Genomic DNA, 18,782 nt, shown 5'->3' with positions numbered 1-18,782 from the left:
GGAAAAACTTCTGGCACCAGTGCATGTGGTGAGCACACACACCCTACAATGGAATGGACATGACCAAGCACTTGAAGAACCTGGCTATCCAACTAAGAACTGGGGTGGCCAAGTAAGCAGAGATCACACTCAGGACTTTACTCTCAGGGTGAGTTGCGACAGGAGGAAGTTTCCAGCCCAGCAAGAGGCTCCTCTGCAGACACAATGTCAAATGTGGAAGCACAAGCAGCCAAAGCCCCTCCACTGCCCAGAAACTGTCCCCAAAGAAAGAGGGAACGCTGTGGACAGGATGATAGAAGAACCCTAGGGAATAGTTGGGTTGGGGGACAATGAGCCAGGGAAAGAGATGTCCGCATCCCCAGTTAAAGGCTCCCACCCTACTGATGAACTATGCCCCATGGGGATTCAAGCGAATGACATATATAACACACTCCCTGACACCGACCTGTTCTTGAGCCAAGTTGATGTCATCAAAGAACAACAAAACAAGTTGAGGTTGACCAGAACCTATGTGTAGTCAGTGATGAAGTAAAGGAACAGTGGCTAGTAAAGCAATGGCCACACTTTGTATTTCAAGGAGAAAAAAATATACTGAGCAGTGAAGGATGCTCAGATTGGGGAGGTCAGGATGCAACTCCTTGTCCCCAAGTGGTCCTGAAGGGAGCTGATAAGCTGGCCCATGTGATACTTCTTGGAGGGCAACTCAGGCAGGAGAAAATGCTTGAAAGGGTGAACCTGGCATCCACAAGAATGTGCAGGACTATTGTGCTTCATGCTCTGAATGTCAGTGGACAAGCCCAAGAAAGGTCCCTAAGGCTCTCTAATGTCTCTCTCAATGGTGAGGTCCCCATTCAAATGAGTAGGAATGGTCTTCATAGGTCCACTGGAAGAGTGCAGCGGGAAGGAGCGGGTACCAATATATTTTGGTGATCATGGACTATGCCACATGCTACTCTGAGGTGATCTCCTCCAATGCACAAAGGCAGCAATCATTGCCATAGAGCTTATGAAAGCATTTGCCTGAGTTGGAATCCCTACAGAAATAATCACCAACCCAGGGTCCAATTTTATGTCACAGTTAATGAGGGAGATGTGCAGCTTACTAAAGGCAAGAGCAAGGCATAGATCTCATGGTGGAGGGACAGTTTAAAGGAGCATTGGCAGCCCAAGGGGAAGGGGACTCAGGCTGAAGCTTGGGCTCTGAGGCACAGGGAAGGGGTGGGCTTCAGAGCCTGAGGTCCAGCCCACCCCAGAATGTCTGCACATGGCATGAGTCCCATGAGCTCCATGGCACGAGTCTTGTGAGCGCAGGACTGTAGACCCAGGCTCTGAGACTCATTACCATGAGAGGGGTTTTTTTTTGCCATGGAGACATACCCATTGACACTGGAAGCACAGAGACCAAAGGGGGCACCAATATGTTACTAAATAATATTCTCTCTCTTAATTTATAGCACCTAGTGCACATGCCAAAAAAAGAGACTTGCTCAACTTGGACTTTTTTTTGAAAGTGAAGACTTAAAAGCTTATTTTTTTTCTTTAACCTCTGAAATCCTAACAAGAAGCCCAAATCTTGCTTCCTTCATGCAACAAATAGTCCCGTTGGTCCATCAGTTTCAGTCAGCTTACAATGTTGCTATGTAGTGACCAGCTCCTGCCTCTCGGGGTGGTGGAGTAGCTACGCTGTTGGAAGAAGTTCTCCTGTCGGTGTAGTGGTGTCTTCACTAAGCGCTACAGCGGTGCACTTGCAGCTGTAAGTGTGGACAAACCGTCCGTGTGGAAGGAAAAATCCCTGAGATCCTGTGCTCCCACTGACCCTAGTTTAACACAGATGCTGACTGCAATTGAGTGACCCCTGATTTTACACGTGAGACCGAACGCAGGTCCTCAATAAGGCCCTCGATTTGGCCCATAACTAAATAAACCCTCATTGCATATTACTGGTGGGCGGGGGGTGGGGGGTGTATTGAACCCTGACAGAAAATTTGAACACGCCATCTTACAGCTGGACAATCTGTCTGGACCCCAGACACGGGGCAGCGATCAGCTCAAGCCTCCGGCGCTTCCCGCGGCCAGCGCAACCGCCTCGATCGCGGCACACCGGCGTTACGCCTCCCGCTCCCCCGGCGCCCATCTAGGCACAACCGCCAGGGATACGGCTCCTCTCAGCGGCTCAGCCCGCCCCGCCCCGCCCCGCCCCCTCAGCGGGCCGGCGCCCGAGTCCCGGCGCGAGCCAAACCCGCTCCTTCCCGCCTCCTGGAGCGAGCACGCACGCGGGGCCGCGCCCCGGGAGTCCGGGGTGCCGGGAGTGGGGGACAGGCGGGTTTGGGGTGCGGGGCTGAAGGCACCGTGCAAAGCGGCCACCCAGCAAAGCCGCCGCCCACGCGGCGCTCTGAGTCCCGGCAGCTGGGACTGGGGCGGCGGGGGACGCTGGCCGGGCTCGGGCTCGGGCTCCGCCCCGGCGGGGCGACAGGGGCACCGCGAGAGAGCACAGAGCAGCGGGCATGGCGCTGCCGCGCTTCCTGCCCGGGTCCGGGAGGGCAGCGCCCCCTGCAGGGAGCCGCAGCCGCAGCCGCGACGCGGCGGCCGCCTGGAGAAGGGAGAGAGGCGGAGTCGCGCTCGCCGCGCCTGCCGCTACGGGCGGGGCCGCGGGAGGAGGCGGCGGGTCTCGGGCGGCTGGTGTAGTTGCTGTGACAAGGCGCTGTGCGTAGTAATGTGCGAGTTAGCGAGTACTGAGCCTGCTCAGTTCACCTGCTGAAGCCGCTGCCCTTCACCCTGCCCTTATTACCCCTAAGACTCTGCGGACGGCTTTCGACAGGGTTAACAAGGGGCAAAGGGGGCGAATCGGAGCAGGGGGGCGGAAATTGACTGGGGGGGGGTCAAGCAGCTGGAGGCCGGATTAGGAGAGGGGCTAAACAGCAAAATTAGGGCGGGGGGGAGGCGCTGGCGGAGGGTGTCAGGGGGCAAAACCCGGCAGGGGCACAGGGGGTAAGAGTGACCCCAGTGGGACTGAGACCCCGTTGTTTGCCAAAAGGGTGGGGGCAAAGCGTTGGTTTTTTTTTAATTTCCCCTCTCACAGCCAGCGGCTTCCCAGGGCTGGGTTCTTAAAGGCCCAGGCATCCCAATGCCTAGTCAATGCAACTCTTCTTTGTCTGATCTAACCTACTGCGGTTATGTCTACGCTACCAAGTTAAAAGCACCGCCGAGGGTGCCAGCGCTCCTGGTAATCCACCTCGATGAGGGGATTAGCTCCAAGCACTGGGAGCCGAGCCTGTCCACACTAGCGCTTTCAATAAGATGGGTGCAAAACTAGTTGGAAAACAATCCCGACAGTAGTTAACAGTCTGAAAGGCCTGAGTCAGGTTGAAAGGGCATAACGAGTGGGGTTCTGCAGGGAGCCGTTCTGGATAAGTTTCTATTCAAAATCTTAATCAATGATTGAGATAATGGCATAGAGAGTACATTTATAAAGTTTGTGAATGATAACAAGCTGCACGCATACAAAATGGGAAATGACTTCCTAGGAAGGAGTACTGAGGAAAGGGATCCGGGGGTGGTCACAGTAGACCACAAGCTGGCAGTATGGTGTCCAGGTGTCCAGTTATGGGTGCCACATTTCAGGAAAGATGTGGACAAATTGGAGAGAGTCCAGAGAGGGGGGGGGGGGAAATTAAGATCTAGAAAATGTACCTATGAGGGAAGTAGCATCTTTTTACAAAAGCTGTTTCTTACAATCCATACGTATAAAAAACTGCTGCAGATAGTACATTTCTACATGTAGCAATTTCACATATACTATAGTGCAAGAAACTGCTACCTGTAGGCATTTGCTACATCAGGTAGCCGTTTACTACAATAGCAGTTTCTTACAATCCATTACGTATCAGTAACTGCTATCAGTAGCACACTTCTACGCGGAGCAGTTTAATACCTGGCCGGGCCAGGTGCTGGCGGCGCAGCTGACGCCAGGCAGCGCAGGGCTGCACATCCCGCTCCCACAGTGGCAGGGGATAGGACCGGGGTTCCCGCAGTGTGCTTGTCCCCTCCACGCCCGAAGCGCCCGTAGCTGGGCCACTCTTCTGCTACCCCCGGGAGCTGGGACACCAGGCCCGGGATTCCTCTGGGGATCCCGCCAACCGAGTAGTCTCAGCACACCCTGTCATGGGGCCCACTTGAATGGCTCCGTGACAACCTGCGCACAACTGTGGACCCATGGGGGGCGGCTGAGCCCCAGGGAGTTTCAGGGGAGCTTCAGTAGGCAGAGGAAATTTTGACTAACAGTTTTATTGAAAAAAGAGAAATAAGAAAAATTCCAACCAGTTCTAGCCTTTATCCCATATTCAGAGGGTCCCCACAGTCCCTCAGTGGGTCTCCATAGGTTTCAGCCGCTTGAGCCTGGTCTACACGTTATAACTATTTCCTGGAGGTGGGGGTTGGGGGTGTTTTAATGGCATGTCTACACTTGCCATTTAAGGTGGAAAAAATCCCTTTTTTGCGCAAAAACCATGAGAGTCTACACTTGCCAATGACTTTTTGCGGTGAAACTCGAAACTTTCACCGCAAAAAAACCCCCACCCTCACGAGAGGCGTACAGCTCTTACCGGTGATGCTTTTGTGGTGATGTGCAAGTGAAGACGCATTCTTCCTGTTTACACAGCTTTTGGGCTCCAGGGGATATCCCACAGTGACCACTCTGACCTAGTTTCATAGTGGTTGTCGTGTTAGCCTGTATCAGCAAAAACAAAGAGGAGTCCTGGCATCTTAGAGACTAACAAATTTATTTGGACATAAACTTCCATGGGCTAAAACCCACTTCGTCAGATGCGTGGAGTGGAAAATACAGGAGCAGGTTATAAATACATGAAAAGATGGGAGTTGTCTTACCAAGTGTGAGGTCAATCTAACGAGACAATTCAATTAACAGAAGGATACCAAGGGAGGAAAAATAACTTTTGTAGTGGTAATGAGAGTGGCCCGTTTCAAACAGTTGACAAGAAGGTGTGAGTAACAGTAGGGGGAAATTAGTATGAGGGAAATTAGCCACTAGCCATCACCTACAACCCCCAACTAAAACCTCTCCAGCGCATCAAGGATCTACAACCTATCCTGAAGGACGATCCCTCACTCTCACAGACCTTGGGAGACAGGTCAGTCCTCACTTACAGACAGCCCCCCAACCTGAAGCAAATACTCACCACCAACTACACACCACACAATAAAAATACCAACGCAGGAACCAAACTCTGCAACAAACCCCGGTGCCAACTCTGTCCGCATATCTACTCCAGGGACACCATCATAGGATCTAACCACATCAGCCACACCAACAGGGGCTCGTTCACCTGCATATCTACCAATGTGATATGTGCCAGCAATGCCCCTCTGACATGTGCATTGGCTAAATCAGACAGTCTCTAGAAGAATAAACTGGACACAAATTGATCCTCTGCTTGGAGCAATGCTGAGCTACTAGAGCTGATCAGTGTTTGGGGAGAGGAGGCTGTGCAGGGACCCAGGATGTCCAGTGATCACACACATACCCCTTCCCACAAGACCTATTTTCAAAATGGAGAAAGCTGTACTGTAGGATAGCTGCCCTCAGTGCACTGCTCTCATCGGCAATGGAAGTGCTGCACATATAAACACTCTCTGACGCCTGTAAAAGTAAGTGAGAACACAAACCAGCACTTTTCTTTCACCGGTTCACTATCACTGGTGAAACTGACAGCGCAAAAACTCTGCAAGTGTAGACATAGCCTTGTGCTGCCTCCATGCTAGAGGTACGTCTCTACAGCAAAAGCTGTACATGGACACTTAAATCTAACTAGTTGGTTTTCAGGCTTGGTCTACACTTAAAAGTTAAGTTGATATAGCAGTTAAGTTGATATAGCCACAGCACCTGCTGTAGTTAAGCCAACCTAACTCTTCAATGTAGACCTGACTGTCAATGGCAGAATTATTTCATTGACCTAGCTACCAACTCGGGGAGTTGGATTACCTACATGGATGGGAAAAAATCCTTTCTATTGCTACAGAAATGTCTATAGAATGAAGCTTCCACAGTAGAGCTGCAGCGGTATCTCTGTGGTGTCAGTAGTGTAGACATGGCCTTATAATATGAATACTGTTCATTTAATGATTGGGTATCAAAGGAATGCAGAAATCAATTCTCCCAGTGAAGTCAATGAGTCAGGCACAGGGCTTCTGGATTTCTTACTGGGACAGTGCATCCCCATATCTTTATTAGCATGGAGCCACAATCTTGCCCCAATGTGAGAATCTTTCCTATATTTTATTTTCTTGTACTGTATGAGCAAAAAAAAGAAAAAAAGGTTCTTTTGAACTCTGGTCATATTATTAATCTTTCAATCCATTAAACCAAACTTTTTATAAGGCCATTTTTGTTACTTTAACTAATGCTTCCTTTCAGCTTTACTATTGAAACCTGTACCATTATACTTTTCTACAGCATTCCAATTACATTTTTGCAACAGGGATTGGTTACTCGGAGATCCTGCAGTATTCAGTGCTTCAAATAACCCTTTTATTTTCAGTCTGTAATATGCCTACTAGTCTCCTTTACAGTTACCCTACTTTCCATGTTCAGCAAATTTAGCAACATTTGTATGTGATACTAAGCTTCCATAAATCTGCCACTTGCTTCTTAGACAGTATTCCACGGAAAATATTTAATGGAAAATGTTCTTGTAAATATTTTAAGAGTGTGGGGGAAATCCTGTCTATGCAATTGGTGATTTGGGGAAATAAAGTCCCTCTTTGCTGAAATAATGCAGTTAGAATTATTTTGCAAGTACACATAACAGTAACATTACTGGCTAGTTTTGTATGGAAAGACCTTTATTCAATACTTTTGGATTTACATTTCCAAGCTCCGCACTATCTTCTGTTTTGTTCCAACACTCAAATTGTACAAGCTAAAGGAAAAAACACGAGAGCACAATGGAGCAGTCATTAACCTTTATTATGGTAGCTTTTGAGTAGTTGCCACCAGGAGAAAAGAGACAAATACAAAATCTGGAATTAATTTGTTCTTCAACATTCCACCCTTAGAAAACTATTTTAGGAGTGTTATGATCACTTTCACATCTCCAGAATGCATATTAAATTCACCTTCAGGTCATTAATCAATTAAGTCTAATATTTTTCCACAACTTCTATTACAGCCAGATACTTCAATATTTTTCAGTGTTATTTGTTACCTGTGTGCTTAGAGCTGCCCCTACCCTGATGGGTATTCAAATCTAAATAGATAACCAAACATACTGGGAGAGCCAGGGGAAGTGTCTATTTTGCAATTTGTTCACATGGTGGAAAATGACCAGCATAGCTATGCTAGAATAACTATTTTAGGGCTGGTCTTATACTACATCGTTAGATCGACATTCCCCGCATTGGGTCGAATTTATAATGTACTTGTCTACACTACAGAGCCCTTCTCACTGACCTAAAGGGCTTTTAAGATCGAGGCCTGTACTCCACCTTAACAAGTGGAGTAGCACTAGATTCAACCTTCCCAGGTCAAATTAAGGGTACTGTAGACACAGCACAGTGTATTTCAACTTGTTTGGCCTCTGTGAGGTGTCCCAGAGTGCTCTACTGTGTTCACTGTGGACAGCACTTTCAACTCCACTGCACTTCAGCCAGGTAAACAGGAGAAAACCTGGGAACTTTTGAATTTCATTTCCTGTTTGATCAGCATGGAGAGCTCACCACTACAGCTGACTATGGCTACCCAGGTATGCGAACGTGCTCCAGTGTGGAGCATACAGGAGACACTGGATCTGATTGCTGTGTGGGGAGAAGAGTCTGTCCAGGCAGAGCTCCAAAGCAGCAGAAGAAATGCTGACATCTATGCCAAAATTGCACGGGGCATGGGGGGAAAAGGCTACACCAGGGATATACAGCAGTGCCATGTGAAAATAAAGTTGCTCAGACAAGTGTACCAGAAGATAAGGGAGGAGAATAGTCGCTCTGGTGCTGAGTCACAGACATGCCACTTTTATGAGCAGCTGCATGCAATTCTAGGCGGGGACCCCACCAGTACCCTAACACTCTCCATGGAAACCTCCCAGGGGACCCAGACGGCCACGGGCAACAATGAGGAGGACATTGTTGAGGAGGAGGAGGAGAATGTGCAGCAGACAAGCAGAGGATCCATTCTCCCCAACAGCCAGGAGCTTTTCTTAACTCTGGATCCAATCCCCTCTCAGGATCCACTGGTGTGGGACTGTGATGGTGGGGAAGGCACCTCTGGTGAGTGCACACTTGTAATAACACTACAGAGGTTAAATGCAATTGTGGTTACTGTTTAATTTGAAGTAAACAGTTGGGGTACGGTGGTGGGCAGTACAGCCATGCAAAGAGTGCTCCTGGAAAAGCCTGTTTATGTGCCAAGAGTGTCCACAGTAAAAAATTTCCCTGGGTGTGCCCAGGGTCGTCCCTAGCTATTCTGGGGCCCTACGCAGTCCCCCGTGGGGTGGGGTGAAGGTGTGGGGCCCCAGGCTTCTGCAGGCCTCTGTGGAGGGGGCAGGGAGGAACCATCCCCCAGCACTCACCCAGCAGTACGGCTGGGGCCGAATCACTGCATTTCCCACTGCCGGTGAGTGCAGCCCTGGTCCCGCTGAGGAGCTCAGGGGAGTGGGGGTGAGGCTGGAGCGGACCAGGGACAGGAAAGAGGCAGAGCAGGGTGGAGCAGGGGCAGGGGCCTGGGGAAGAGTCAGAGCAGGGGCTGGAGCAGCACGCAGCTGCACAGAGCACCAGGAAATTTGGTGACCCAAATTTCCTGGTGCCCTACTCAGCTGCGTACTTTGCATATGGGTAAGAACGGCCCTGGGTGTGCCCTCACATCGCCTACCCTTTCGTGTGTGCTTAGCATGCCTGTCTGCAAACCGAAATCTACTGCCCAGCGCTCTGCCATATGTTGTACCTTACTAGCAGGCTTTTCTTTTAAAACACAAAATGTGTTTGAGTACCTCAAGGAATGTATTTACTGCTGTGAATTGTTTCATTCATTGCAACAGTTAACCTTTTGTTTTCAACCATGTATGCTTTTCTTTGCAGCTGCAATATGTTCTCTGGGTGCTTCCTCCACTCCAGCACAAAGGCTATCCCAGATTAGAAGGCAAAAAAAGTGAACAAGGGAAAGACATGTTCTGTGATGTAATGCATTCCTCTGAGGCTGACAGGGCCCAGCTCCATGCATGGAGGCTCACACTTTCAGAGAGCATGCGCATCAACCAAGAGGGCAGAAAAGCAAACAGGGAACAAGAGCTAACACACAAGAGGAGATGTTGCGGCTTATGGGGGAGCAAACAGACATGTTGAGATGTCTGGTTGAGGTGCAGAAAGGCAGCTAGACCTTAGAGTCCCGCTGCACCCAATGATGAACCAGCTGCCTTCCTCACAAGGTCTATATCCTCCTCTTCCAGACATCCTAGAATGCGGGAGGAGGGAGGAGGGAGAGAGAGTTCCAGTTTCCCTTGGACTCAACTCCAGGGGATGGTTCATGGAGCAGAAAGCTCTCATTCCCACAGCTTTGATTGCTAGACAGTGCAATTCTAATAAGCTATGTGTCTTTGCCCCTCCCTTCCTGTGTTACCAGGCCCTTATCTGATTATCATTTCTATTCATTACTATCTGTTCAGTGTTTGTTAGCATAATAAAAATGCATGAATTGAATTTAAGAGGCTCTTTATTCACTGTGCACACTGTAGTTGGTGGGGGTTTAGTTTACAGGGCAGTACATGTGAAAAAGGGGGCAGGTTGGTAAGGAACAACACACAGAACTGTCACATCAGTGTTGGATCATTCATGAAACTGGTTTTCAAAGCCTCTTGGAGACACAGTGAGCTTCATTGTGCTCTTCTTATTGCCCTGGTGTCTGGCTGCTCATAATTGGCATCAAGGCAATCTGCCTCAACCCCCCACCCCACCAGAAACTTTCCCCCCTTACTTTCACAGATATTATGTAGAACATAGCAAACAGCAACAACAATAGGAATATTGCTTTCGCTGAGGTCTAACCTAGTGAGTAAACTGCGCCAGCGCCCCTTTAAATATTTAAAGGCACATCTACCATCATTCTGCACTTCAGCCTATGGTTGAACTGCTCCTTACTGCTGTCCAGGCTGCCTGTGTATGGCTTCATGAGCCACGGGAGCAAGGAGTAGGCTGGGTCTTCAAGGATAACTATTGGCATTTCATCATCACCAATGGTAATTTTCTGGTCTGGGAAGAAAGTTCCTTCTTGCAGCTTTCTGAAGAGACCGGAGTTCCTACAGATGTGCACGTTATGTATCTTTCCCAACCATCCCACACTGATGTCGGTGAAACAGCCCCTGTGATCCACTAGCGCGTGCAACACCATTGAGAAGTAGCCCTTCCGGTTTATGTACTCTTTGACAAGGTGGTCTGGTGCCAAGATAGGGATGTGACTCCGTCTATCACCCCACCATAGTTAGGGAACCCCATCGCGGCAAAGTCATCCACTATGTCCTGCACATTTCCCAGAGTCTCTACCCTCCTTAACAGAAGTGAATTGATTGCCCTGGCTACTTGAATCATAGCAGCCCCACAGTAGATTTACCCATTCCAAACTGATTCCCGACTGTCTGGTAGCAATCCGGCATTGCAAGCTTCCACAGGGCTATCACCACTCGCTTCTCAATTGTCAGAGCAGGTCTCATTTTTGGTTTTTCTGCGCATCAGGGCTGTTGGAAAGCAATTTGCAAAGTTCCATGGAAGTGGCCTTAGGCATTCAAAAGTTATGCAGCGACTGCTCTTCATCCCATACCTGCATCACGATGTGGTCCCACCAGTCTGTGCTTGTTTCCCTGGCCCAGAAGCAGCATTCCACTGTGTCAACAAGCCCGGCTGCCACTGCCAGTATGTGCAAATCGCTCCATTCCATGGCTTCCAGCACAGCTATTTGCGTGGCATCACATTCTTCCGCATGGCTGCTCCTGGCTATGCTCTGCAAATACCGCAGGTTGATGCGTGAGGGGTTTGTGACACTCACAACAACAGCGTACAGCTGAGCGCGGTCCATGCTTGCTGTGCTATGGCGTCTGCACAAGTAACTCAGGCTTAGGCACACAAATTATTGTTTGCCATTGCTTTCAGGGAGGGAGGGAGGGAGGAGCCTAGTGCATCACAGGAGGCTGACGGTATGTATCCAAAACACCTCACAAAATGTTTTTGTCCCATCAGGCATTGGGAGCCTAACCCAGAATTCCAATCGGGAGCAGGAACTGTGGGATAGCTGCCCACAGGGCATCGCGCCGTGAGTCAATGCTACCCATGGTAGTGGGGATGCGCTCTGCTGATGGAATGTACATAGTGGAGACATACACCACTGATTTTGTAAAACTAGAGGCAACAGGTTGACTTTAATAAATTCAAACTCATTTTGTAGTGTAGACAATCCCATAGTATATTTTAGCTATTCCAGGATAACTTTATGAGCAGATCATTTATTCTAGAATAAAGTGTCCACATGGGAAGCTTCTGGAATAGTTACAGCAGAACAGTTATTCTGGAATAATTATGCCACTCAATCTCGCTGTGTAGACAAGCCCTTAGTTCAAGGGTGGCCAGCCTGAGCGTGAGAAAGAGCCAGAATCTACCAGTGTACATTGCCAAAGAACCACAATAATATGTCATCAGCTTCTCCCCTCCCCCACTCCCAACGCCTCCCGCCCACCAGCAGCCCCGCCAACCAGCACCTACCCCTCCCTCCCCGCACCTCCCGATCAGCTGTTTCGTGGTGTGTAGGACCTCGGGGGGGAGGGGGAAGGAGCTAGGGCATGGCAGGCTTAGGGGAGGGGGCGGGAAGGGGTGGAGTGGGGGCAGGGCCTGTGGCAGAGCCAGGGGTTGAGCAGTGAGCACCCCCCGGCACATTGGAAAGTTGACACCTGTAGCTCCAGCCCTGGAGTTGGTGCCTATACAAGGAGTCGCATATTAACTTCTGAATAGCCGCATGTGGCTCCAGAGCCATAGGTTGGCCACCCCTGTCTTAGTTGTTGTTAGTACTTGTTTGTTCGCTTTTGTGATTGGAGGGTGACAGCATTTTACTCACATAGGTAAACTTGTTAGAGCAGGGAACAAGACTGGAAATTACAATGTAAGTTCTAAAGCTCTTCAGATAGAAAGTGACATACATGTACTAATTATTAATCTTATTGTACAAAATATTCAGACTCAAATAACAACAGTAAATTTAAAATACAATGATGAGTTTAAAGAATGAAAATAGTATAAAGATTTTAAAATTGCAGCTCCTTATTACATGACAGTTCAAAGATTTTTTTTTTTTAGTGATTAAGACTTCCATTTGTCATTTAACATTATGTAATCATATTGATACACACTGGTGGGCTGTAATGTAAAGATACATATCATCATTTTTACAACGCTGATAGAATAAATCTGAAAGTGTGTAGGAAGAAGTGCTGTAGAAAGCGTTTCACATCATCTCACTGAACAAGCAGTAGGTAGCATGGGGGTGTAAAACTAGGTTAACATTAACAACACAGAGTTGCATGTAATCCTAAAAGTGCTAATGAAATAGCTTGTAATTTCCTGCAGTTCAATGATGAAAATGGCACTTTTTTGTTAATGTCTGAGGTCTGCTTTTAATAGCTGCCCTTTCAGTTTGTTTATATTTATCAAGCTCGGAAGCTGAAGGGAAAGTAAATTGCAACTAATTTGCATCAAGGCAGAGTTATGAGAAAACTTTCACCTACAGGCACTATTATGTAAGATTTGTTTTTCTTCAGATCACTTGCCAGCTGCAGAAAACAAATACTATTTCAAAAGGTCCTAGGTTATTTCTTTATTGGCTGTTACCCTCACTGAACACATTTTCTACAATTATTCTTTGCTTTTTCCTGGCCTGGGAATTAACTTCCGCACTGGTTAAAAGCATATGCACTTGGCTCGTGCTGGTTAGAAGTGTAGGGTCCTGTAGGCTGTACCCTACTCCCACCCTCTCAGGGCCCAGCTGTTGTGGGTGTAAAGGGAGGGGCAGAGAACAAGGAATCCTCCCTGCCCACTGTAGCAGCTGGGCACTATTGCAGTCCCTGCAATCCCTGGTGTACAAGACTGCTCACTCCATCCTGTGGAGTAGACTGTATATGCACCTCCTAAGACAAAAGACCCCCCCCCAAAAGGAGTGGGAAGGAAAAGAGATAGGTCAATGGCCCACTCACTTCATGAACTCACAGCAGAGCTGGCTGCCCACAGAGGAGGGCGTATGCTGCACCCCCAAACAATTGTCATAGAAAATATTCTCCCCTCACCTATTGGAAAGAATTCCCGAAGAAACTGTTCCTTCCAAAGACCTCCCAGCTATCCACTGTCCCCACTGCAGTCCAGAGGCTAAATAGCACTATTGTGCCCAGAAACACAAGCCGTTCCAGAATCGTGTAGAGTAAGGGCTGTAGGATCACAGGCATCAAAGTTTGTTCATTTGTTTTTCCTGTTTCACATGCTTCCTACCTTCTCCTGCCTCATTTGCACTATCTGCTATCACAGTGCTTTCAGGCCCATCAGGAAATGGCTTCCATCAGCATTAGTGTTATTAAAATACAGCTGTGCTCTCTGCATTGGCAGTACAGCAGTTCCTCACACCACCAAACCTCCTCTCTTGAAGCCAGATGGTGGCTGGCCTTTGCATGGGTGCACAAGAATGGTGCAAAGACATCCCCTTTCTTTGGAACCCCTCCCTTCTGTGCAGGGACTGGCCACTGTTGCAGTCTTTCCACACCCTTGAGTACAATGACAGCTCCTAAGGTACAGCAGTGCCCCAACGGAGACAGTAAGGAAGCACTTCTCTGTAACTGACGTGGGCTTTCCAACTGCAGAGAGGAGTGTGCATGGCACTCTCAGTAAAGGTGATGAGGAATATTTAGCATGCAAGTTCAAGCCTGCTAGTGTGAGTCTGTCTGCCCAGACTGGGAAGCTCGTTCCCAGCCGCAATGTAGACATACCTCAGGAGACATTGTGGCTCCCTAAGGGATGGCTTTAGAGCTCATGCTGAGACCCAGTGCCACAATATGACCTTTGTTTTACACTAATTTGTAAACACTTTTACACAACTGTACCTTTGTTCCATAGAAAACAGCTCAGTTCACAGTACTAACTGCTGTGGTTATTGTATCAAGCCTGCTTCTTACTGCAACTCATACCAAATACCACTGGGGAAAATTCATCCAAGATGTAATCCCACAGAAGTCAGTTTGCAATTCCTCAAAGGTTATTGCATAAAGTGTAAAATGCTCATTTCCTCTGTTAGATTAGTGTTTCTACCTCTTCTGGAAAAAATAAAATGAATTCTGTCACCTATACTAGGAAGAAATGGATTCCAGTGGTTAAAGGAAGGGACTATGAGTGAGATTTTCCAAATGCTCAGTATTGGCCTAGTTCTGTTCCCACTGAAAAGAATTGTGTGGACTTCAGTGCAAGCAGAGATGAGCACTTGACTTCAGTGGAAGCAGTGTCAGACCAGAACTCAGTGCTTTTGCAAATCCCACCCCAAAATTCAGAGCTCCTGGGGCTCTGGTTCCAACTCTACCTCAGACTTGCTGTGTCTCAGTTTGCCCATTTGTAATATGGCATTACATTTGCCTTTCTCAGTGGTGCTCATAGGGCTTTAAAATCACCAAGATCCTCAAATACAAAGTAAAAATAAAATGCAAAGTATTGTTTTATTACTAAATCACGATAAAAAAATCAGTCATTTTATAAATGTTATTTGATGCTGTTTATTATTTCTAAAGCCATTTACAGTAATTTTATGAGCTACCCTATATTTACATATGTAGGTATAAATGGATTGCTAAGTAGCAACAGCTATTACACTCAGTATGTGCATTATAAGTTGTCACTGTAAAGATAAACAGCTCTAACATTAATTAAATATCAGTAAAAAGACAGGTACTCAGATTTTCAGGGTCACATAGGAAGGTAATGGTATTATATCATTCTTCTTGCCTGCATTATAGGTACATGTTTTCATCCGCACTGACTTCTTTTAACCTTCACTCTCTGCTAACATAGATAGGTCTCTCATTCTATGCTGAAAGCTATGACATAAGGTTTTGTGAGTTGTTACAGCTTAATGGAAAAATTATTTTTGCATTCTGCTAAAGGTCAAGGCCCTAATACAAATGTAAGTCAACAACAGCCTCATACATGTGGTTTCCATACATAGTTATACTTAGTCATTTTCTCAGCAAGATACTTTTTGTTTCCTGTTTCTCCTATTCTGCATCTGAACTGGTATTTTAGACTCTAGAAACAAATGAGTTGCTCACCTTTAAATTGTCAGACACATCAAACTATTCTTTGTCATTAGCTGACTGATTAAAGTCATGTTATGAGTCAGTTAGTTTCAGTCTTGGTCATCAACAGTAACATTCACCAAATTTGACTTTAGAGATCAGTAGCTAAAGTCAATGGTAGCTTCATTTGCTCAGCACCTCAGAAAATGAGGTCACTTAGTTAGGTGGCTAAATATGGATTTAGGTAACCAACATTAGACATCTGGTTTTGAATATTTTTGGCCTAACTTCATTGACATAAAGATCCAGCATATTTCTACTGACCATATTTTCAAGAATTAGTTTCATCTCTCTATGGTAATGGTATATATTCTGCTGCTGCTAAGGTGATCCTGTGAGAGGCTGTAGGTTCCAAGAGGCTTTCTCTCAAGGTGTAGCACTGCATTCACATATTTGGGCATGTGGTCTTTTAATAGTGTTAATTTGTTTAGTGCTGAGTTGGTTGGTGCCGAAGACTAACTTACTTTTCTTAAGGTGAAGAGTCTTTCAGTTGTATAGAAATTTGAAGAAGGAAAAAAAGAGAATGTAAGTTGTGGTATGGGGAAATAGAACGTTTCCCAAATACAGGCTCTGGGCAGCAGTATTACAAGGTTAATAGTCTCTCTGGGAGGTGGTTGCACTAGACTAGAGGATCTGAACAGCAGTGATTCCTGACTTCAGGGGCAGGGGTCATTCCCACAGCAGGGTTCTCAGCTCCTGTTTTAGAATGAGAGAATCTGGTATGAGGATTAGGTGTTGTCTCTAGACCACAGGTGAAGGATAATATGCAAGACCTTTTCTTATAACTGGAGAGGAGACTGGCTGAGGGTTGAATCTGTTCCAGAGATGATGGGGCACTGTCTCTAGAATGTGGCTGTCTGTGGATCATACTAGCGAGTAGATTGGATAGAGTGGAATCAATTTAATTCTGTGATAACTCTGGACAGCATATTGTACTTTTTGTTTAGTTTGGCTATTGCAGCACACGGCTAAAGATAACCTTCATGTCTGTGAATGGCTGTAAAAAAATCATCCGAACTAGGGGAACAATTCTGCAGGGTGCTGAGCACCTCCTGGGAGGTGCTGAGTGCCTTGTGGAGGGAGCACAGCACACTGCAGGATCCAGCCATGTATGAGTCTCTGCATTAGCTATCTAGCAGGATCCAGAGATGTAACCCAAACAAAATGGGAGCACCATGGCCTTCAGGTTAGAGGTTAAGAAGTTGTGTTGTTCGGTCTTATCTTTTTGTGTGGCTTTTATAAAAAATATCTGTTTTGATCCCTGGGCTGTTATGGATTTCTGGGGAGCTTTCAACTGCTATAGCCATTGTAAACAGTTTACTTTCTAGCCTAATTATCCATAATGACACTTCCATGTCATGCCTCCAACTCCATTCCTCTAATACATTTAAGACAGCATTTGAAGTTTGCAAGTAGAGAGAGGGACAACTATTAAACTGTGCATAAGAGCATGTACAGCATTATTTTATGCTGACTGATATATGTGTAACACTCATACATGCATATACACATGCACAGAGTATATCGGGGGAATAGGATGATTATGGAGAATGATCTTCAAAGGTAAAAAATGAACTTACTGGTTTTGTGTAAAACCATTTAGCTTCAGTGATTATTCAGTAACAGAAGTGCAGACTCCACACTAATGATAATGTAATAGAAAATACATAAAAGCATGGGGTAAATAACTAATATGCAAAAAGACATCTGGCCCTTTATGACATCCTACCTCACATTGTCTTTAATCATTACCCAGCAGGCATGTCATACAGTGTTCGACTTCTTTAACTTCATTTAGGATTTACATGACAAAGTCTTGTCAAAATAGAACCCTACAGGCTGGAAAACAAACTCTTCATTAAAGCACAGTGTTTCTAATTACGTACACCAGGACAAACTCATTACAATGAATGTCATTTTCAATAGTGTCCCAAGAAATGACAAAACAAAGTCATTGTCAAATGCACACCCATCACATTTATGACGTGTGTTCACAGAATTGATAGCTGTTTCCATTAGAGACACCAGCACAGGCCTAATTTAGTGTTGAATGGTACAGTGGTATATCTCTGCACAGCGCTCCCTCCATAATGTGGCGGCAATTGTAACATGCATTATTGTACAGGAAAAGCAGGTTCAAGAGGTAGGGTGGGAGAGGGAGAAAAACTAATCTGGGGTTAGAATCTAGCTTCAACTGAAGTCAGTGGAGATGTCTTTCTATTGCCTTCAATGGGAGCTGAATCAAAGCCTTGGTTGGTGGAAATCAGATGCCTTTTAACAGGAGCGGCTGTCCACCAATATTCAGGTTACAGAAATATTTCTATCTAATCCCTTGTTTTCAGCGACTTAGAACTTTTAGAAGCTTTCAAGTTCTGCACTTAAATTTTCTAGGCATGATCTCTGCACAAAGGGTTGCTCAAAGGCAGTTCAATAACTTGAATCTGAAGAGGATGTAAAAATGCTTCACCATTGCGTAAAATAATTACAACTTTTTTTGAATACCTCTACAGCCAAATTGGTTTGGGGAGAAGTTGGAAATTATGATTATTTATTAAGTGCGTGAAGTTTGCTGGGGATGCTGAAGTAGAAGTTCTAACTCACTATAAAGCAGTGGTCTCCAACCTTTTTACACTCCGCCCTTTCCCCAAAGCCCTGCCCTGCTCAGTCCATCTTCCGTCCCCCATCGCTCACTCTCCCCCACCCTCACTCACCTTCACCAGGCTGGGGTAGGGGGTTGGGGTTCGGGAGAAGGTGCAGGCTCTGGTCTGGAGCTGAGGGGTTCACAGTGTGGGAGAGGGCTCTGGGCTGACCCTGGGGCAGAGAGTTAGGGTGCAGGAGGGGGTGAGGGGTGCAAGCTCTGGGAGGGCATTTAGGTGCAGGAGAGGGTTATGGGCTGGGGCAGAGTGTTGGGGTGCAAGAGGGGGTGTGGGCTCTGGGAGGGAGTTTGGGTGCAGGAGGGAGCTCTGGGCTGGGGCAGAGTGTTGGGGTGAAGGAGGGGGTACAGGGTGCTGACTCTGGGAGGGGAGTCAGGGCTGGGGTGCAAGAGGGGGTATGGGGTGCTGGCTCTGGGAGGGAGGCTGAGGGCAGCACTTACCTCTGTTTGCTCAGTGATGCAGCATGGCTGCCACTAAAGCAGACTCCCTGCCTACCTGACTCCAGGCCGCTCCCGGAAGGGGCCAAAGTGCCCCTGCAGCCCCTGTGAGGGGGGGAGGGCAGGAGGTATGTGGCTCTGCATGCTGACCCTCTCTGCAAGCACCACCCCACAGCTCCTGTTGGTCACAGCTCCACATTCCCGGCCAATGGGAGCTGCAGGGGTGGTGCTTGCAGGCAGAAGCGGCACACAGAGGCAGACTCTTGCCCCCTGGGCCACGCTGGCTGCCTCTGGAGTGACGTGGGGCCGGGGCAGGCAAGGAGCCTGCC

The 18,782-nt window shown here is 47.2% G+C and overlaps 1 protein-coding gene across 1 annotated transcript; it reads left to right on the top strand.

The window, feature by feature from the left end:
* Nucleotides 1-7,741: 7,741 nt before the first annotated feature.
* On the top strand, nucleotides 7,742-9,302 carry LOC122458618 (zinc finger and SCAN domain-containing protein 29-like). Its single transcript, XM_043507492.1, has 2 exons — nucleotides 7,742-8,274; nucleotides 9,082-9,302. Exons 1-2 carry the CDS (start codon nucleotides 7,746-7,748, stop codon nucleotides 9,153-9,155), a joined length of 603 nt encoding a protein of 200 aa, XP_043363427.1. The 5' UTR covers nucleotides 7,742-7,745; the 3' UTR covers nucleotides 9,156-9,302.
* The last annotated feature ends 9,480 nt before the right edge of the window (nucleotides 9,303-18,782 follow it).

The sequence above is a fragment of the Dermochelys coriacea genome, chromosome 2 (assembly GCF_009764565.3).
Source record: "Dermochelys coriacea isolate rDerCor1 chromosome 2, rDerCor1.pri.v4, whole genome shotgun sequence".
Taxonomy (NCBI): domain Eukaryota; kingdom Metazoa; phylum Chordata; order Testudines; family Dermochelyidae; genus Dermochelys; species Dermochelys coriacea.
Note: the sequence above shows the minus strand (reverse complement) of the source record. Positions and strands in the feature narration are given on the sequence as shown.